The following is a 22,127-nucleotide window of genomic DNA, read 5'->3' as shown; positions in this document are numbered from 1 at the left end:
GAGCCATGGTTGACCGTATCAAAAGCTTTTGATAGGTCTAACGCTACGAGTACTGTTCTATGGTGGGGATATTGATTCAAACCGCAATTTATCTGGGTGCTAATGACATTTAGCGCGGAGGTAGTGCTATGGAGTTTTCTGAAGCCATGCTGATGAGGGGCTAGCTGCAAATGTGCTTGGAAATAAGGGAGCAAAATGGCTTCAAGCGTCTTTGCCACTGGCGATAGGAGAGATATCGGACGATATGACTCACCTACGTTAGCTGGTTTCCCAGGCTTTGGTAGCGGGACCACCTTGGCCATTTTCCATTTCTCGGGTATGACAAAGGTGGAAAGAGAGAGGTTGAAGACATGCGCTAAATATTTGAAACCCTCTTTCCCTAGGTTTTTAAGCATCGGCATGGCTATGCCGTCTGGGCCCACTGCTTTGGATGGTTTAGCGCGACCAATGGCGTCCTCAACCTCTCTAGCGGTGATGGTAATTGGTGACGCGCTGAGTTTGTGTTGATGTGCGTGTCTATTGGCTCTCCGTCTATCTTTGTCGACCGTAGGATGCATTATATATTGTCGGCAGAAAGCGCTCGCGCATTTTTTCGCATCCGACAGCACCTTATCGCCAAAGGCGATGGAAACTTTGTCTTTGTGCTTAGTCGGATTCGATAGGGACTTTACGGTGGACCAAAGTTTACCTACACCGGTAGAGAGGTTACAACCTCTTAGGTGCTCTTCCCATTTCGCCCGCTTGTGTTCGTCCACAAGCAATCTGATGCGTTGGTTTATATCCCTTATTTGGGGGTCGCCTGGATCAAGCTGTCTTATAAGGTCGCGTTCCCTCGCTAAGCTCGCGGCCTCCGCCGGGAAGTGGGGCCGGATTTCGGGAATTCTCCCGGCGGGAATGAAATGTGCCGAGGCGGATTCAATGACCTTACGGAAGGCACGCTCCCCTTGGCGGGCATCAGTCGGGATAGGGAGGGCAGCAAAGCTGCTGTCTGTTGCATATTTATATTCTTCCCACTTTCCTTTTTTGAAGTTTATGAAAGTGCGTTTTTCGGTGACGATGAAGTCGGCGGTACGCTCGAACGAAATAAGTATGGGCAGGTGGTCGGATGCCAATGTTACCATCGGCTGCCAGTTGACGCAGTTTACGAGTTCTGCGCTCACGATTGAGATATCTGGCGAGCTATGACAGCTTCCTACCATACGTGTGGGGGCGTCCCCGTTTATTGTGCAGAACGTCGTTTCGTCTATTTGATCCGCCAACATCTCACCCCTACTGTCCGCCCGCAAGTTTGAATGCCATAGGTCGTGATGGGCATTGAAATCGCCTAAGATAATGCGATTGTTGCCAGTGAGTAAGGCCTCTATATTAGGGCGGTATCCACTGGGCCAACAGGTGACAGGAGGGATGTAGATGTTGATGATTTCTAGATTTGCATCGCCTGACCGGACAGATAGGCCTTGACGTTCTAAGACATTGTCCCTGCGGTCGATGCCAGGATCAAATATATGATATTGCACAGAGTGGTGTATAATAAACGCGAGGCCGCCTCCATTTCCGCTCTCGCGGTCTTTCCTGTGGACATTATAACCAGAGCAGATCTGCAATGCAGATCTTGCTGTGAGTTTAGTCTCTTGAATCGCAGCAATGCGGATGTTGTGCCGCTTCATGAAATAGACTATCTCCGTAATCTTCCCAGTTAGTCCATTACAGTTGAACTGCAGAATTCTGAAGTGCATGAGGGGTGACGCCGCCACTCTAGGGGTAAGTGACGGGTGACTACGCCTAGGTTGTGGAAGGCCAGGACGCAATTGCTGTTGTGGCCTTGGGACTGGGCGCCCTTGGGCAAGCATTGGGGTACCCGGATGATTTGGGTTTGCGACCTGGCAACATTGCGCGATGAAACCCGTCGAGGGGTTGCCGTCGCGGAGACCAGAACATCTAGGAAAGTGGCACCACCCAAGCAGGAGCTGCATTGAGCGGATGTCGCAAACCTATATATTCTGTGCTGGCAGACGGTGCAACCGGAGGCAGGGACTAAGAGTCTGTTTCCCTGACCTGCACGATTGCTGCCAGAAAAGAGGGGAGGAGAAAAAGACGGGGGCAGGGGCTGATGCTCAGCATTGCTACCAGCTCTACTACGAAGGTAGTAGTTATGAGTGGTATCAGCTGTTTGAGTTGTTGGCGCCGTGGGGCGCGAGCAGCAGCGGGTACTTGTTGTGGCTTGCTGAGCAGCGAAGCTGCTGGAAGGTAGTGGGGATACGCTTAGGCGTAGACTACGGGACGCCCTTGGGCGTGAGCAGCAAGGAGCCACAAAAGATTTATAAAAGTTACGTGGACGTCGGGTTTTGGGATCAAGCCCAGAACAACCTGTCCGATGCAACCATCCCTTGCACGAGACACACTGAACAGAGTATGACCGTCCTAAAAAGATTCTTTTCTGGCAAATGCAGCAAAACCATTTCTCAGGACCGGGGTCAGGAGACGGACCCGGATTGGGTTCGATACCTTCCCGGAGTAAGAGAATATGTAGCAGTCCTGCTGCAAGGAGCTGCTGGGAGGATGACAATTTGTGGGAGGGACGAAACAAATTAAATGGGGTCACACTGAAATGACAGTCCTTGGTCGGGAAAAATCCCGAGTCGCTCCGGTACATAGAACCGACTGCCTTGGGAAGCGCCAGGACTTCTTCCTCTGTAACCGTGAACTGACCAATATTTACAGACTCCACTATGGCAGATGTATCACATGAACCGGAACCTGTTAAATACCGACCCGAAGAAGTCGACAAAGAGCTCACATGCTTCCTGAGTTGAGGAAGCAACTTTGCCTCCAAACTCCATTGATTTCGGCATACCGTTATATTTTCGTTTTGAGTTAACAAAAACCCAAAAAGACTTCGGGTTGGCTTTTATGTTAGTCTCAAGCGAATTAATATATTTATCATGAAGGAACTTGGATAGGCATTAAAATTTCTTCCTGCACTCAGCAAATTTTCTTTCGTCGTCAGAAGAGTCAGTTTTCTTAAATTTTTATGCGCTTTGTTTCGTTGGTTTTTTAACCTCAAAAGTTCTTTTGTGTACCATGGGAGATTGAAAAATCTCTTTTTTCTGTGACGTATAAGTTAAGGCTTTCTTCTACTACGCTCTTGAACTTCATATACATATTTAATAAGTCTAATTGTTCAAAGATTAAATTCCAATCAATGGAGTCGAAAAACGCATTCAGAGCCGTAAAATTCGCTTTATAAAAATTGAAGTAGTACTCGGGTTCAGTGGAGTTATTATCGTATTTATAGAATGAGAACTGGATAGAGATTGCTTTGTGATGAACCGATTCACAGGTGAGTGGCATATCACACTTATAAATATCACAGGATATATCATTGTTTATAAAAATTAGATCTAACACTCTGTTTAAGTCACTTCCAATGTCGTTAATTTGAGACAGGTTAAAGGAGTACAATGTATCACAAAGTAAGTCCTCGACATCTTTTTAGATGTAAAGGGGGTTAAAAAGCCGTCATCAGGATCTCTCACCCATTGAATAAAACCCAGATTAAAGTCACCCAAAATACAGGGCGTTTGTGCAGTCATCGGCGTAAGAAACGATAGTAACTCCTTCTGGTGGCGAAGGTAGTTTTGATATGTAAAAATTAAACAAAAGTGGGGATAGGACACCACCCTGAGGCACCCCTTGTTTAATTCTTTTTGGCTTTGATATTTCGGTTCTGAATTGCACCGATGCCTGCCGACCACCCAGATAATTTGCGGCCCACCTTTTAAGACATGGGGAAGGGTAGACCCTTCCAAGTCTTGCAGTAATGTGCCATGGTTGACCGTATCAAAAGCTTTTGATAGGACTAGCGCTACGAGTAGTGTTCTATGGTGGGACTTCTGATTTAAATCACATTGTATATGGGTGCTAATGTCATTTAGCGCGGTGGTGGTGCTATGGAGTTTTCTAAAGCCATGCTGATGACAGGCTAACTCCAAATTTGCTTTGAAGTGGGGGAGCAAAATGGCTTCAAGGGCCTGCTTGTTGTTGTTGTTGTAGCGATAAGGTTGCTCCCCGAAGGCTTTGGGGAGTGTTATCGATGTGATGGTCCTTTGCCGGATACAGATCCGGTACGATCCGGTACCACAGCACCATTAAGGTGCTAGCCCGACCATCTCGGGAACGATTTATGTGGCCACATTAAACCTTCAGACCATCCCCTCCCTCCCCACCTTCAAGTTCCATGAGGAGCTTGGGGTCGCAAGAGCCTCGTCTGTTAGTGAAACAGGATTCGCCGCGGATAGGTGAGGTTGACAATTGGGTTTGGAGAAGCTATATATTGCGCTGGCAATCTGAAGGGTTGCGCTACACACCCCTTGATTCTGGTATTTTAGTCGCCTCTTACGACAGGCATACCTACCGCGGGTATATTCTGACCCCCTTACCCGCTGGGGGGCTTCAAGCGTCTTCGCTACTGGCGATAGGAGAGATCGGGCGATATGACTCCTATATTAGCTGGTTTACCAGGCTTTAGTAGCGGGACCACCTTGGCCATTTTCCATTTTTCGGGTATGATAAAGGTGGAAAGAGACAGGTTGAAAACATGTGCTAAATATTTGAAACCCTCTTCCCTAGGCTTTTAAGCATCGGCATGGCTATGCCGCCTGGGCCCACTGCTTTGGATTGTTTAGCATGACTGATGGCATCCTCAACCTCTTTGGCGGCGATGGTAATTGGTGACGCGCTGAACTTATGTTTACGTGCGTGTCTATTGGCCCTCCGTCTATTTTTGTCGACCGTAGAATGCATTATAAATTGTCGGCAGAAAGCGGTCGCGCATTTTTTCGCATCCGACAGCACTTTGTCGCCAAAGGCGATAGAAACTTTGTCATTGTGCCTAGACGGATTCGATAGGAATTTTACAGTGGACCAAAGTTTACCTACACCGGCAGAGAGGTAACAACCGCTTAGGTGCTCCTCCCTTTTCACCCGCTTGTGTTCATCCACAAGCAATCTGATGCGTTGGTTTATATCCCTTATTTGGGGGTCGCCGGGATGGAGCTGTCTTATAACTTATGTTTACGTGCGTGTCTGTTGGCCCTCCGTCTATTTTTGTCGACCGTATAATGCATTATAAATTGTCGGCAGAAAGCGCTTGCGCATTTTTTCGCATCCAACATCACTTTGTCGCCAAAGGCGATAGAAACTTTGTCATTGTGCCTAGACGGATTCGATAGGGATTTTACAGTGGACCAAAGTTTACCTACACCGGCAGAGAGGTGACAACCGCTTAGGTGCTCCTCCCTTTTCGCCCGCTTGTGTTCATCCACAAGCAATCTGATGCGTTGGTTTATATCCCTTATTTGGCGGTCGCCGGGATGGAGCTGTCTTATAACTTATGTTTACGTGCGTGTCTGTTGGCCCTCCGTCTATTTTTGTCGACCGTAGAATGCATTATAAATTGTCGGCAGAAAGCGCTTGCGCATTTTTTCGCATCCGACATCACTTTGTCGCCAAAGGCGATAAAAACTTTGTCATTGTGCATAGACGGATTTGATAGGGATTTTACAGTGGACCAAAGTTTACCTACACCGGCAGAGAGGTAACAACCGCTTAGGTGCTTCTCCCATTTCGCCCGCTTGTGTTCATCCACAAGCAATCTGATGCGTTGGTTTATATCCCTTATTTGGGGTTGCCGGGATGGAGCTGTCTTATAAGGTCACGTTGTCTCGCTAAACTTGCGGCCTCTGCCGGGAAGTGGGGCCGAATTTCGGGAATTGTACCGGCGGGAATGAAACGAGCCGAGGCGGATTCAATGACCTTGCGGAAAGCACGCTCCCCTTGGCGGGCATCAGTTGGGATAGGGAGGGCAGCAAAGCGGTTGTCTGTAAAGGATTTGTATTCGTCCCACTTTCCTTTTTTAAAGTTAATGAAAGTGCGTTTTTCTGCGACGATGAAGTCGGCGGGACGCTCGAGCGAAATAAGTATTGACAGGTGGTCGGATGCCAATGTTACCATCGGCTGCCAGTTGACGCAGTTTACGAGTTCTGCGCTCACGATTGAAATATCCGGCGAACTGTGACAGCTTCCTACCATACGTGTGGGGGCGTCTCCGTTTATAGTGCAGAACGTCGTTTCTTCTATTTGATCCGCTAACATCTCACCCCTACTGTCCACCCGAAAGTTTGAATGCCATAGATCGTGATGGGCATTGAAATCGCCTAAGATAATGCGATTGTTTCCAGTGAGTACGCCGCGGCGGTATCCACTGGGGCAACAGGTGATAGGAGGGATGTAGATGTTGATGATTTCTAGATTTGCATCGCCCGACCGGACAGATAAGCCTTGACGTTCCAAGATACTGTCCCTGCGGTCGATGTCGGGATCAAATATATGATATTGCACAGTGTGGTGTATGATAAACGCGAGGCCGCCTCCATTTCCGCTCTCGCGATCTTTTCTGTGGACATTGTACCCAGAACAGCTCTGCAATGCAGGTCTTGCTGTGAGTTTAGTCTCTTGAATCGCAGCAATGCGGATGTTGTGCCGCTTCATGAAGTCGACTATCTCCGTGATCTTCCCAGTTAATCCATTACAGTTTAACTGCAGAATTCGGAAGTGCATAGGGGGAGAGGTCGTCACTCTGGGAGTAAGTGACGGGTGACTACGCCTGGGTTGTGGAAGGCCAGAACGCAGTTGCTGTTGAGGCCCTGGAACTAGACGTCCTTGGGTAGGCATTGGGGTACCCGGTGTATTTGGGTATGCGGCCTGGCAACATGGCGCAATGAAACCAGTCGGGGGGTTGCCGTCGCGGAGACCAGAACACCTAGCAAAGTGACACCGTCCATGGCAGGAGCTGCATTGGGCGGATGTCGCAACCGTTATATTCTGTGCTGGCAACGGTGCAAAGGTAGGGACTAACGAGTCTGTTTCCCTGACCTGCACAATTGCTGCCGGAAAAGGGGGGGAAGAAGGCGCGGGCGGGGGCTGATGCTCGGCGTTGCTCCCGACTCTACTACGGAGATTGTAGGTATGAGTGGGAGCAGCCATGTGAGTTGGTGGCACCGTAGGGGCGCGAGCAACAGCGGGTACTTGTTGTAGGTTGCTGAGCAGCGGGGCTGCTGGACGATTTATAGAAGTTACGTGGACGTCTGATTTTGGGGTCTAGCCCAGAACAACCTGTCCGATGCAGCAAAACCATTTCTTTGTGGGAGGGACGCAACAAATTAAATGGGGTTACACTGAAATGGCAGTCCTTGGTCGGGAAAAATCCCGAGTCGCTCCGGTATATAGACCGACAGCCTTGGGAAGTACCTTAATGGTGCTTTGTTACCGGAACGTACCGGATCAATATCCGGAAAAGGACCATCAACATCGATAACACCTTAAAAACCTTCTCATGGGAACTGCAACCTCTATGCGGATGTTGGTAATTTGTGGTCAACCGTCAAATCTCTGTCCAATCCAACTAAAAACAACGACAACGATGAAGTATCCATAGTCTTCGGCGATAAAACTTTATCTGATTCGAAGATATACGCGAGCACCTTCTATCGACAATTTATATTGTATTCTTCTGGAGACAGAGCCGTGCAAACAACCGGGCACATAAAGACAAACACGACGTGCCAACAATTACCATCACCCCCACTGAGGTTTTAAGCAGCCATCCACAAGCCAATCCCTCCAAATCAATAGGCCCAGACGGAATAGCCTTGCCAATGCTAAAAAAACCTTGGGCTGAGGGAATAAACTACCTAACGCATGTTTTCAACCTGTCGCTGAAGTCTTTTCGTCATTCCTGAACTATTGAAAATGTCAAGGATACTTCCACTACTAAAGCCTGACAAAACAGCTAACGAAGGCAAGTCATACCAACCGATATTACTCATTTGGCCAGTAGCGAAGACAGACACAAGAAACCGTTTCGCTCCCTCACTTCCCGGCAAATCTTCGCCTAGCTATGCACCAACATGGCTTCCGCAAAATGCACACCACAACCACGGCGCTAAACGCCATAAATACACATATTAATTACGGACTAAATCAAGAACACCTCACACCTTTCCCCTACAACAACCAAAACTTGCCCTCTTGTCCAAAAGGATGGTCCGCAAATTATCCGAATGGTCAGCAAGCGTCAGTTCAATTTAGGAACGAAATTTCAAAAACCAGGAAAATTAGCCTATCCCCGCTTCTGTTTAATTTCTACATCTTAGAACTCTCTCCCTACCAGAATGAGTTACAATCATTCCCTATGCCGATGACTGCACGATTATGGCAACAGGACCTGGCCTTTCAATTGATGAATTAGTTTCTAAAATAAACAACTATCTCCCCGATTTTCTAAAAATACACGGACACTCTGTTTACGAAGTGGAAGGAACAGATTTCGCAAATATTGGACGTTCACGTCGATATCACCCAAAGATCTTGGGGGTAACGTTCGATAATTCTCTGAACTTAAAGAGACATGCCATCGAAATTGTATCTAAAGTACAAAGCCGCGTCGAAATCCCTAAGTCGCTTACCGGCAGCACCTGGGGAAAAGCGACCAGTTTGGTTGCCTGGTCTTAAAAACACATACTGGAAAGGGCTGCTGGGCTGTCAAAATGCTGCAATCAGAACTGCCACCGGATGTCTCCTTATGAACTCCGAGAACCACCTATATAGTGAGGCCAAAGAGCTCAACATTAAAGCGCACAACGAAATGCTGAATAGGCATTTATTGCTAAATTGTAACAAACCAAGACATCCTAGCAAACAACTGCTTGCTCTATCCCCGCCTCCACGGGGGTTAAGGGAACATCTCCATAAGCATTATGACGAGATCCGCACCTGCGCACACAGCCGTTAGATCCGGAAAAGCACAAGCAAGCCCAAAACCAAGTCTACACGGAATTGGCGCCTTTGCCAGAACGCGCCCGGTGAAGCCCGTTTTTAATATGCTATATCCCACCCCTTCCAGAAGAAAGCACACTACCAAGGGACCACGAGCCACCCTGACACAACTTCGTTCTGGTTACTATAACAGGTTAAACTCTTACTTGTCCAGAATCATCCCCGACATAAGTAATGTATGTCCTGCTACCGACGTATCCATCCCAACATGACATCAATCATATTTTTAATTTTTAGGTGGAACCATGCCTCTAACACCAATCTCCGTATGGTTCGCCTCTGTTGAAACTGCCAGTTTCCTTGGACTACCGTTAGAGGGCTTTGATGACAATTTGTGAGTGGTCGTACCCATTGAATGGGGCCAGCTAAGAGAACAAGAAAATACTCAAGAGTTCTTAAAGCAATCATCCACTAAATGGTCTTTATTTCTGAAAAAATAAACGAAATACGAATAGTTACACACATATGGCTTAGAAAATACCGATAATACAGCACACTTACAAATTTTTTTCATAAAAAATTGAATATGTACCCATATAAAGCAGTTATATTAATTATAAATGAATTAGGGACTATGACCTATGTAAGCCAAACTGTTAAGAATGTCGCCAATCATATTTAAAAAGGAAACAAAAAAATGCTTAGTATTAATTAAATTAATCCTTTGCGGGCACCTCAATAACTCGTGGTTTATCTATGATGCGTGCAGTTTTGTTGCCTTTTTCGACAATACCAATAATCCAAGCTTGGTATCCTTCTTGTTTCTCAATATCCTTACAGTATGCAGCAGCCTGTTCTCGTGGCAAACAAATTAAGAGACCACCTGACGTTTCTGCGGAATGACCTTGTAATAACTGAAACATATTTCCACAAGCTTTTGCAACAGCAGCCATCTTAGCTATAACAGGAAGGTTATGAATAACAAATGAAACATCTTTCTTTTGATGTGAAGCTAGAGTTTGTGCGTGTCCAAGAAGTCCAAAGCCTGTAATATCTGTGGAGCCATGTGCATTGTATTTGTGCATCAATCTTGCAGCGGTACGATTTAGTCGTGCCATTGAACTCATTGCGCGATGGTATGCTTTACGCACATCTTCTTCGGATACTACTAGTTTAATACGATTCCAACGTTCTGGTTGATCTAACCATTGATGAGCATTCACAGCCACTTGTGTACCAAGTGGCTTGGTCAATACTAGAACATCTCCGACAACTGCATTATCGGGAACAATGTACTCATTAGGCTGGCAAATTGTTGATGCGACTCCACCGATGGTACACCAAGGATTTACTACACTCTGCCCACCTGTTACAGTAGTACCAGCTTCAAGTGCAGAGTCTTTGAAACCCCTCATAATAAGTGGAACCACAACATCGCGCTCCTTTTCAGTCATTTTGGTACTGACTGCAAGCAGCATCAACATGTTATCGCAATCAGTAACACCCATAGCATACAAGTCACTCAATACATTGGCACAAGCAATTTTTCCCATCATATAGGGATCGTCAACGATAGGGTAAAAGAAATCCGTAGTTTGTACCAAACAAAGACCACCATGACGCAATGGAATAACTGAGCAATCCAAACCAATACCAATGCGTGGTATGGCCATGTTCAAAAATTGAGCATCTTGATCCGAAGCACTTGAATAATCTTGTTGTAAAGCAGCTACAAGTTTTCCAAGGACTTCTTGTGGCACCTTACAACCACGACCCTTGAGGTCAGCAAATCTAGTCAACCGAAAAGATGGTTCCAAATCGTGAGCAGTTGGATCGAATGGTCGACGAAGCTCGGCTCCACCGCCACCTCCTTGCAATTCAAGGTGAGAAGAATTTAATGCATCCACTTGATAGCTCATGATATTGACTTTTTTTTCAACAAGAAATAACTTTAAATTATTAAGTAGATTAAAATGCAAACACTTTAACTACGAGCACGATATCCGATTTGATAGAATGGTGAACAATTAATGGCCGCCTTTTAGCGCTCGCTTTGACAAATAACTCGCATTCTCCCTCGGCACACACACTACTGCATTTGACAATGCACATACACAAAATTTCGACCTGGAGTTGGACGAGTGTGGGTATTCTGCTTTACTATTGGTCAATTTGGCGATGGCGGCATGAATCGGGCGAAGTCAGTATTTCTCCCGGCGGTCATAGTAGGCGAAAGAGTATTTTTTGTCGGTATTCATTGAATTTTACCAATAGATATGCTGTCACATTTTAAGGCACAGCATTGCCAACAGAAAATTTTAAATCTCTTGCCACATTTGCCGTCTTCCAGTGAGTTTTACAGCTCCGGTTCACGCTCAATTCTCACGGGAATGCTCTGAATCATTGAGCGACTTGAGGAGCAGATGTCGTGAAATTTTCGCACCGTGAAATGTGATAGGCAGGTGCCGCCGCTGTTTTTCATTTAACTCATACGGCGAAAGGCTAAGCAGCGACATCTATTTTTGAAAAAGTAGGTTTATTAAAGGCAGCGTTGCCAAACTCAAAAGAAGTAATTAACAAATTATCTGGCTCACAATTTGAACCAGACTTCTATCTATATTTATCTGGCTCAAATTGTTGTTGTTGCATTTACATGCGAAATTATTTATCTGGCTCAGGATTTTGCCACCGGATGATGGCTACTATTGAGCAAATGATTGAAGTAATCGAACAGCGATTTAACAGCTGATAACTATTGTAAACCCCTACAAGACAGGTACCCGTTCCCTAATCGATTACTTAATCGTCATCAATAACTTGCTCACCAATTATCGTCTTAATGACTTTTACATTGCTGTCGTGAAAAAGGTAACGCATGTGCTCTCTCAAAATAGTGTACGTGTGACTCTCTTTCTCGCTCTTACCTATTGTGTTTTCGACATTCCTTCTCGCTCGATGTTATTTGCATTTTTAAGTTACTTCATCAGTTATGTTTTCGTTATCGCTAACCAAAACATATGCAACAACAACAATTCGGGTAACTGGTCTATCGGTTACCCGTATCGGTTACCTTCTGTCAAATCGCTTTTTCTATGAATGAAACGCGTCCTTTATGTTCAGATAATATTTAATTATAAATTATTCATATATACAATGTTTTTTTAGAATTTAAATTATTGCCTTATTACTCTAGCGAACTTTACATATGTGAATTTTTATATTTATAAACTATATAAATACATTAACGTCTATTCATAGTCGTGCCCTTTCCGAAACCTTGTTTTGAAGTTATTATTTTTCCTGCGCTGGTAGTGTTGCTCATCAGTTTGCAGTCATATTAGTTTGGTAGGTATAGTAACATCAGACGTAGGGAAATTAGGAAGCATGTCAGGAGTATCACCAGAATCCAAAGAAGCATGGTGATTCGTCACCTCCGTTTTCTTCCATATCCGGATTCATTCCATACTAGTAATTATAAATATCTTGTAGATGCCACATAGGTGTAACCATACCCTCAAGATATTTCCGTTCAAATCTTGTGGTGTACACGTAAACTTGTATTTGTTCTAAATTATTCACCACATTCTAAACATAGAAAAGATGTATTAAGTGTTTGCGTAAATACCATTGTGATTACAATATGGACAAACATTCAATTCTAAACTTTTCGTTGTTACATCAATTGTTTCAGCGTGTTGTACACGTAAATAAAAATTCATACTTGAATGTATTTTCGTCTTCCAATCGCATAATTTACATTTTAAATAATGAATATTAGGCATATGAGAAATCTTATGGTCCAATAATTTGTTGAAGCTTGGTGTAGCTGCTTGAATAACACAAAATTTACATTTTGCACCACGTTCGTTATATTTAAATTGTAAATGTTCTGGTTTCTCTACACGATGCATAAAGTTTAGATGCTTTTTCCAACAATGTGCTGAATTTAATTGAAATACATACATTGGGCATTGTCTCATGATAAATTTTCCATAAATATACTGAGCCTCTTTATGTAGGCTCTTTTCTTAACATCTAATTCTGGCCGTACAGGATATGACAGTTTTGCTTCAGGTTATAATCCACACTCATACTATTTTCAGATTCTGTTTCATAATTTTCATCATTTTCAACATTGAACTTTGCATCAACATCATTATCATCATCGTCATTTTTTGATAACTCTGTTTTAAGCTTCATATTTATCAAAGGTTCATCTTCCTTAGTATTAGAATTAGAAACATTGTCATCTTCGGTTAAGTTTTTATCAAGTTTAGCTTTTTTCCTAGGTTTAAATTCTTTACTATCCGTACTAGAATTAATACCATCATCAACATTTTTCGTGGTCTGTTTGAGTTTTTAAATTTGCCAATGGTTCGCCTTTATCAGTATTAGAATCAGAATGGCCTTGGCCATCTTCACCGTGTTGCAAAGTAGGCGACACATGTTGGTGTTGATGTTTGCGCATATTGCGGATATGTTGGTGGTTCACTAGTCATTAATTGTTTAGAAGTTTCAACTTGTTGCGTTTGTTGTTGTTGTTGCTGGCTGATGATGTGGTGTTAACGTTTGTTGTACAATTTATTCGGGTGATTGCACATATTGTTGGTGTGTTATAGTGCTGGAAATCCTTCCGATATTGAAAGTCCTTGATTAGTGTAATCCCCACGTAGTGAACTACTCCTGTGACCGCGTCCGCGGTAACTATTACATCTGAAGGCGCTTAAGTTACAGGCATAGCTGACATCGCTTATATAACAGGTTGACTCTAAAGTAAAAACCAAAACAAAATATTAGAATCAGTGTTTATGAATAACATATTTAAAATAAGCTCTTACAACAACGTGATCGGTGGCTACATCCCCGTGAAAGTAGTGTGGTGTTCCTCCTTGTATAAACGTAGATACTGGATGTGCTCAACCGTGCAGTTTTCTTCTAATTTGAGCAAATGTATGTTCTTACAGCCACAGCTGGAATATTTGGGATATTTCTATCCTCACATCGTCAAAATCAAATTACCTAGAATGAAAAAGAAACTCATATCAGTAAGAATAGATTAAAAGTTTTTAATATAAGCCGAAAAGTGTTCCATAAATAGGGCTCCACACATAGCTCTTTTCCAAAGGCACAAGAGAAATTTCAGATAACTAGAATCAGGACCTGGTAAAGTAACTTCAAAGGCGATTTAGTCGCCACTACTTCGTATGCGCATTTCTCTACGCTCCCTTTCGGCATGCATCATCAATTTCGTCATTACTATAAAGGCCATCTTGCTCACAGCAATCTAACAATCTATTTGTCCGCAAATTCGTGGAACTAAATTCCTAATGGAAGGTTCCTCTCCAAAAACTCTGTTTACAGACAGTCTTTCGCCGTGAAAACGAGGGCAGTGAAATATTACCTGTTCTGCGCCTTCCAATTCGGACGGACAGCTTGGACAGAAAGGATCCTCCTCTATCCCACGCTTATGTAGATATTCCTTCAAGCCACCGTGCCCGCTCAATATCTGTGTGAGATGGTAATTTAGTTTGCCGTGTTTTCGCTCGTACCATTCCGCTATATTCCGGACTAGCATGAAGGTTCAGCGCTCTTTTCTCGAATCTTCCCGCCGTTCTTGCCACCTAACTATTGTTCGTGACCTTGCGGTTTTCTTACCATCTTCAGATGGTCGGCTGAATCCAATGCCATACAGATCGGCCATTTCACCTGAGAGTAGATCTACTGGGATTTTCCTGGATAAAACATGGATCGCGTCGTCGGAACAGCACATGCTATTCGTATAGCAGTAATGCGGTAGGCTGCTAGTATATCTTTTTGGTGGACCATTTTAGATCTGTGCCATACTGGTGCTGCATATAATATTATAGAGCTGGTTACGTTGGATAATCGCTGACGGGTAGCTTCGCTTGGGCCGCCGATGTTGGGCATTATTCGCGTTAGGGTTCCACTAACTCTAGAAACTTTGTCCCCCACCGCCCTGAAGTGCTCCCTAAAAGTTAGTTTTGAGTCAATGATTACTCCTAGATATTTCAAGGAGGGCTTTGAATTTATTTGAAAATCTCCTATGGTTAGGACCAACTCATCCACAGTCCGCTTTGAGCTCATCAGAACCACTTCTGTCTTATTGCTAGCCATCTCCAGCCCCGTGTTCGTCAACCATTCCTCTATTCTTCCCATTGCGTCATTACATAATGCTTGGAGCAGATCAAGTTTCTTGGCCACTGCTACTACGACAATATCATCTGCATAGCCGACAATTTCCGTGCCTCCGGGAAGGTGGTTTTGTAGCACCCCGCCATACACCGCATTCCAAAGAGTTGGACCTAGAACAGATCCCTATCTAATCTATCTATCTATCAAATTATTCGGAGCAGGTACGGAACTTGTCTTGGGACACCCAAAGTGCACCCACGCTTCTCATGGCTCCAGCGGGTTAGCGGCTTCCTAGAACTTAAGCCACTTGCTGCTTCTAGATCTGACATCTGTCAGCTGGAGTCTTAGCCCGGCAAGCGCAGGGCACGAGCACAGAATGAAATCGATCGTTTCCTACTCCAACCTCGCACTTCCTACATCTGCTATCACTGACCAAGCCTAATTTAAAGGCATGTGACGCCAGAAGGCAGTATCCAGTAAGAATACCCGTCATGAGTCTAGTCTACAGTTTAATGATAATAAAAATATAAGAATCAGTGTTTATGAATAACATATTTTAATTAATCTCTTACAACAACCTGATCGGTGGCTACATCGCCATGTAGGTAGTGTGGTGTTCCACCTTGTATAAACGTAGGTACTGTATGTGCTCAACCGTGCAAATTGACATTAGCAGTAACATTATTTACATAAACATAGCTTGGTATTTGTGAAGGCCTCAATATAGCATACATTGGTCCAGTTCGGTGTGCACCAGCCACTGGTACAAACACTTTTGAATGCATAGCTTTCATATAGGATGGATGTCCAGCAGTGCTCCGGTTGTGCCAATATGTAATGGGCTGCTCCGTCTCTTGGTACGGCTGTATAGGTATAGGCGGGTGCAATGTATTACTAGGCTCAAGATCGGAAGGTACATAGATGGCTCGAAGACGCCAGAGGGGATTGGAGCCAGAGTTTTCGGACCCAGAACCAAAATATCAGTAACTCTAAAAGCACATCCGAGCATTTTCGAGCGGAAGTATTCGCCATAAGTTAGTGCGCTAAGCTGAACCTTCAGCGCTGATACCCCAAAGAAACAATTGCCATACTCAGTCAGGCAGTCAGGTTCCACTAAAGGCACTTGCGGCGTTCGAAATAAAGTCAGCACTTGTCCTTCAGTGCGTAGAAAAGCTGAATCAATTAGGAGCACACAACGTAGTACTGTTGGCCTGGGTCCTAGGCCACAGGGGAGTGGAGGGCAATGAGCAGGCGGACTCCATGTTTAATTTGTTGCGTCTCTCCCACAAATTGTCAACCCCCCAGCAGATCCTTGCAGCGGGTCTGCGCCATACTCTCCTCTTCCGGGAAGGTATCGACTCCAATCCGGGTCCTTCTCCTGACCCCAGTACTGAGAAATGGGTTTGCTGCGTTTGCCGGAAAAGAATCTTTTTAGGACGGTCATATATATAAGGGCCTGAAATATTTCAATGAACTTCCTAATCACATAAAAAGTAGTAATAACTTCAATACTTTTAAAAAAAAGTTTATTGGAGCATTGTAAAACCCTTCCAATAAGATAGTTTTTTTTTCTTTTATTTTTTTACATGATATACCGATACTGGAGCGCGAAAAGGGAATGGTAATAATGGTAGCAGCAAAATACAATGCATCCGGCCCTAAAGAAAAGAAAATCGCTCGCCACCTGTAACTCCAGACAGGTCCAACAACTAATTTCGCTGGAATTCGGTATTTCCAGCTGGTATTTACTGTTGCTGATCGGAATCATTCGCATTCCGACAGCATAAATATAACAATAAAATTATATAATGTGTAACAAAATTAACGAAAATAAGGCCAAATAAAAGTTGGAGCAAGGGGGATTGGAAACACGTCCTTTTCAACCTCCCATTATATGTTGAGCTGTGCTAATCGGAATCTTCATGCATTCCGACAGCGTCTTTACTAAACAAAGTTGAGGGGTGATTGGATACACTTATTTTCAATTTCCAACATCCAAAGACATGTTTAGCTTCATTGATCGGAGACTAATACATTCCGAAAGCTTAAAATACACATATAATTGAAAAATATAAGTTCCAAATTTTGTTGCCTTAAGCTGGGAGCACTGGAGGATTGGAAACGCGTCCTTTCCAACCTTCCTTTAATGAGTGGCTCCCAGACTCGTCCCTCTGTCACGCTAGTAAATATGCTGATCGGAATCACATGGCATTCCAACAGCATATTCAATAGAAATAAGTGATTATAACAATGAATTGTACTTAGTAGTTTAAGTTTTGGGCCTAAACAGCCGTAATAATAAATAAATTAAATTAAAAAAATAAATACTCTTGTCAGTGTTTCACGTGCAAGGGATGGTTGCATCGGACAGGTTGCTCTGGGCTAGATTCCAAAATCCAGCGTCCTCGTAACTTTTATAAATCTTTTGTGGCTCTTGTTGTTCACGGCTTCATTACATTATGAGGAAATACGGCACCTGAGAACACAGCCATTTGAAGTTAAAAAACACAAGCATGTCTTCAGTGAACTCCACAAACAGGCGTCGGACCTCTATGCCGGTGATTCCTGTACTCAAAGAACAAAACTAGCAGAGGAGGAACGCACTCTCCCTAGGGAAACGAGAGTAGTCACTCTAGCCCAACTTCGAGCTGGATAACGTAACAGGTTAAACTCTTACCTATCCACAATCAACCCCGACATACAAAACATTGTCCTGCTTGTAATGTGTCCCCACATGTCACCAACCATCTCTTTAACTGTATTGTGCAACCAACGCCTCTAACACTCCTCTCATTATGGCCCACCCCTGTTGAAACAGAAAGTTTCTTTGGACTCCCGTTAGAGGACATTGATGACAATTTGTGATCGGTCGCACCTATTGGATGGGGCGAAGCACTGCTACTACAACAACAACAGGCGGACAACACGGTAAGAGAGGCAGCAACTGCATGACCCATCGATCCCGAGCCGTTCCTGCCAGTTGGCCTACAGGGGCATCTATTAGTAGAAGAAAGGGAAATAGGGAAGAACACTGGCGCAATATGCCAGGCCTGAGTCAATCTAAGTTACTGTTAGGGCGTTACAGGACAACTCGATATAGGGCATTAATAGGCCTCTCAAAAAGATAACCTAAGAACCCGAACGGCTATTCTTACAAGACACTGTAGACTGAACAGTCACATGCAAAAGCTGGGTATAGTATCGAACAACACATACCGATTTTGTGATGGATCAGCAGACGGTGGACCATATCCTTCTAGATTGCGGCGCAATTTCAAGACGTAGGGCTAAGTTTATGGGCTCACCATGGCCAGAGCATTCCCACATTTAATCCCTCAAGCAAAGAACACTGCTGGGGTTCATCAAGGAAGTCGGCTAGGATGAGGTGCTGTGAAGGAGATGTGCAAGTCACTGTGCAATCCTCAATAAATGATCTATCTATCTACGTTCGGGTAACAAGCACCATTGTGGTACTAGCCCCACCATCTCGGGAACTATTGATATGACTACATTAAACCTTCTAGGGATTGAATATTAATAATGCCGGCAATGCGAAAGTCTACTAAAATGCACCATTCTCCATGGAATGCTCGATATATAACTTTCCACGTTTTGAAACAGTGATGAAAAGAGCAAAATTTACAATAATTTTAACTGGCTGTGGGTAGTAAGGTGTTGATGTCCTCTCTTAACGCAATGTAATGACAACTGCGATGCAGGGGAAATGACAAAAATCTTGCAAATCTACTGATAATAATTCATTTTTCCTCCCCTTCTATGCAGTTCTATGCATACATACATATGTATTTTTCTCTCCAAATGCTAATTAAAAAAATTAATTGGTTTTCACATGAACTTCGAACTCTGTCGTATTTGCATTCTTCAGTTGATTATCAACAAAAGCATGACAAATTATCACTAAAAAATTCATACATGTTGCTTATATATTTAATATGGTAGCCAATTTACTTACCCTTTCTGGTGCGATGATTTCTGAACAATTGGGCCTGACTAGACGCGATTTTTTTTGCCTTAAGAGAGCGTGCTTAACGCGAACCCTATCATGTTTTGGCACAACTTTGGTGATGCAAAAAATCAAAGACATTTCTGCTTCTAATGCTTCTAGGATAGCAGCAGCAGCTCCCGGTGGCACCACATAAATAACAGTTGCATGCCGATCAGTTGCCTTTTTTGCTCCGGCTACCTATTCAATTTTAATTCACATTACATTATCTACTATTGCAATTTTTAATCACTACAAATCAATATAAATTACCGAAGCAAATACTGGCAAACCAAGATGCGTAGTTCCACCCTTTTTTAGGGAAATACATCCAACCAGTTTGGTACCGTATTCCAAAGCATGTTGCTTGTAAAGTACCTTGTTTTTGTAGATTTCCTTTGATTTAGGCATATTCTGAGCTGAACCGCAACCCGGCGGAGATGCTATCTATTAGAATAATATAACATTTTTTTTATTATTTAAAAATGCACATACGTATGAATGAAAATCAGAAAGTAAATAATGTTGTTGTTGTTGTAGCGATAAGGACACTCCCCGTTATGGACTTTGGTGGTCCTTTGCCGGATGCAGATCGGGTACGTTCCGGGAACCATTAAGGTACTAGCCCGACCATATCGGGAGCGATTTAGTTGACATAAAACCTTGTAGGCCATCCCGTCGATTCTATACAACTTAATATGGTAACGATTTAAAAGACGGTGCACCACCAATTTTTATCAAAAATTATCAAACGTGGAATCAAAAGGCGCGCTTCGAGCTCCGTTTTTATTATTATTTGATATTTTTAAATTAGGTGGTGTACCGTCTTGTAAAACTTTAACCCTTAATATTATTTTGGGCGAAGGCCGCCAACGCAAAAAGATGGTCTCTGCAGCAATATTCTTAATTTCCGTCACATGTCACAACTCAAATTAACTTAATGTTATTTTGGGCGAAGGTCGCCAACGCAAAAAGGTGTTCTCTGCAACAAAATTTTTAATTTCCGTCACATGTCACAACTAAAAGCACAAGATATTTTTCGTTGTAAACAATTTATATTTTTTTTGCGTTTCAATTTTTCCGGAATAATTAATGAACTGTCATTTCGATGACAGCATGAAACGTCGATGTGTTAGTGGAGAGCGAAAAAAGCTTTGAATGTGTGGGTGAACTGGTTACCTCCGTCTTGTAGGGACGTTTTTTTCAAACATTCGCCACTTGTATAAAGTCACAATGATTCGCCAATTGTATGAATTGGCAATGAACAGAAAGTATATTAAAAAAAGTGAGATTGAATTTGACAGTTCTCTCCATAATGCAAATATTACAAGGTAAAACCGGCCTGAAATTTGGAATTTTGTTTGTCGATAATATAACAACAAAAACAGATACTAGAGTTTAAGTCATTTAAATTTAAATACAGCAAAGTACATAGGCCTATCGGCGATTCCGTTGGCGCTACCTAATTCCGAGAATCTCGATGAAATTATATCCATTTCCATGGCATCGTCCTACAGCGATTCAGGCTTTTTCTATTCACCTGAGTCACCTTCCTTCATCTGTGCCACAACAAAAATTTTCCATTGGTATAAACTCTTCAGAGGTTATTAGTTTCCCTCCCCACAAAGAGCTTGTGCGGCTCCATTGGACTACAGTTTTTTTACAGCTGATGTTTTGACAGTATATAAAAGCAGGACTCAAGGGCGAATTAATGGTGACTTATAACCATAAAGCCATAATACCTATATGACACTACTTTATTTTCGTGTATTTTTTCTTGTATTTTATCTTCAATTTTTTGTCGCACTCCCTCCTAATACGGCTTCAGTACTGGTGTAAGTGTGTAACCTATATTTCAAAAAACTAACGAAATACAAGGAAAATACAATCTAGTTCATTAAAAACAAACGAGCCAGTTTGTATTTCTATAAGTTGTTTGAAAATTTGGTGCATAAAAACACTACTAAAATCAACTTTCTTGTGAAAAAAGTGAACCATTAGAGACCGAAATAATTTTCGCGTGTTATTTGCATTGCTTTTCTTGTAAAAAGTGTTAATGTAAAAATAAAATGTAAAACATAAACAAAAACATGTCAAACTCACTAAATTTGGGGGAATAGTGGTCTCGCTTTTTCACGATAGGAATTGTTTTTGTGTTTTGAAGTTCCGATAAAGTTTCGTCAGTTTTTTTAGCTTGGTATCCAACCAACAATAAAGTAGTATCACATATGCTTAACCAGATAAAACATCTGATCACACCTAATCATCAATCACATCATTGAACGGTAAAATATAATTCAATATAGAGTGTGAATGTAGGAACTATTCCCAAACTTTAATGAATTTAAATGTGGCAAGGCCATCAAAGTCGATATGTTAATCGATAATGCAACATTGTTGCGTGTAACAAGTATGATCTCAAATTTTCTGAATTAAAAATTTTATTGTACTAACTGACAAGAACGCGTGCTTAAATTGAAATAAAACTAAGTTTTTTGAAGCGTTTCGCTTGCTTATACCATGATGGTACGAGGTCACGAACGAAAATATGCAAAATGAAAATACAGGTAAATGCGATGATTTAATTAGTTTGAGAAATGAGTTGATGAAGTTGAAAAAGCAATTGTGCCAACTACAAAAGGAAAACTAAATCTTGCAATGTCGACAGAGTGCCGAAAATATAAGAGCAGCTGAGGTTACCACCGCGCCAATCACGAGCATGTATGACACAGTCAATACGCTGACCACGGGCGCACAAGGTAACACAAGTGAACGGTACGAATGCATGAGGGCACAAAGCAATTTCCATGCGCCAATCACGAGCGTATATGACACAGGTAATACGATGACCACGGGCGCACAAGGTAACACAAGTGCACGGTACGAATGCATGAGGGCACAAAGCAATTTCCATGCGCCAATCACGAGCGTATATGACACAGGTAATACGCTGACCACGGGCGCACAAGGTAATACAAGTGCACTGTACGAAGGCATGAGGCCACAAAGCAACTTCCATGCGCCAATCACAGGCGTATATGACACAGTCAATACGCCGACCACGGGCGCACAAGGTTATGCAAGCATGCAAAGAAATTTGTGTTTACCATCCACGCATAAGCTTACCACGGTCAAT

The 22,127-nt window shown here is 43.0% G+C and overlaps 2 protein-coding genes across 5 annotated transcripts; both read right to left on the bottom strand.

The window, feature by feature from the left end:
* Positions 1-9,287: 9,287 nt before the first annotated feature.
* Positions 9,288-11,046, bottom strand: Sps1 (inactive selenide, water dikinase). Its single transcript, XM_067777750.1, has one exon. The coding sequence runs from the start codon at positions 10,752-10,754 to the stop codon at positions 9,552-9,554; it is 1,203 nt and encodes a 400-aa protein (XP_067633851.1). The 5' UTR covers positions 10,755-11,046; the 3' UTR covers positions 9,288-9,551.
* Positions 11,047-11,944: 898 nt separating this feature from the next.
* On the bottom strand, positions 11,945-20,165 carry LOC137244555 (succinate--CoA ligase [ADP/GDP-forming] subunit alpha, mitochondrial-like). 4 transcript variants are annotated; one of them, XM_067773696.1, is made up of 6 exons: positions 19,834-20,165; positions 19,487-19,683; positions 19,265-19,438; positions 18,962-19,192; positions 13,674-13,854; positions 11,945-13,603 (listed from the first exon to the last, which is right to left on the bottom strand). In XM_067773696.1, exons 3-5 carry the CDS (start codon positions 19,400-19,402, stop codon positions 13,846-13,848), a joined length of 378 nt encoding a protein of 125 aa, XP_067629797.1. In that variant the 5' UTR covers positions 19,403-19,438; positions 19,487-19,683; positions 19,834-20,165; the 3' UTR covers positions 11,945-13,603; positions 13,674-13,845. The 4 variants fall into 4 exon arrangements, with proteins under 4 accessions (XP_067629797.1, XP_067629798.1, XP_067629799.1 ...); XM_067773697.1 differs by having other exon boundaries at positions 19,487-19,675; XM_067773698.1 differs by lacking the exon at positions 19,487-19,683 and having other exon boundaries at positions 19,815-20,165.
* Positions 20,166-22,127: the final 1,962 nt, after the last annotated feature.

The sequence above is a fragment of the Eurosta solidaginis genome, chromosome 3 (genome assembly GCF_040869045.1).
Source record: "Eurosta solidaginis isolate ZX-2024a chromosome 3, ASM4086904v1, whole genome shotgun sequence".
NCBI classification, from domain to species: Eukaryota; Metazoa; Arthropoda; class Insecta; order Diptera; family Tephritidae; genus Eurosta; species Eurosta solidaginis.
Note: the sequence above shows the minus strand (reverse complement) of the source record. Positions and strands in the feature narration are given on the sequence as shown.

Coding starts and splice junctions, on each gene's coding strand:
- Sps1 (XM_067777750.1), bottom strand. CDS start 10,754: ATGAGCTATCAAGTGGATGCATTAAATTCTTCTCACCTTGAATTGCAA.
- LOC137244555 (XM_067773698.1), bottom strand. CDS start 19,402: ATGCCTAAATCAAAGGAAATCTACAAAAACAAGGTACTTTACAAGCAA. Junction 19,193..19,264: donor GTTTGCCAGTATTTGCTTCG/GTAATTTATATT, acceptor AAAATTGAATAG/GTAGCCGGAGCAAAAAAGGC.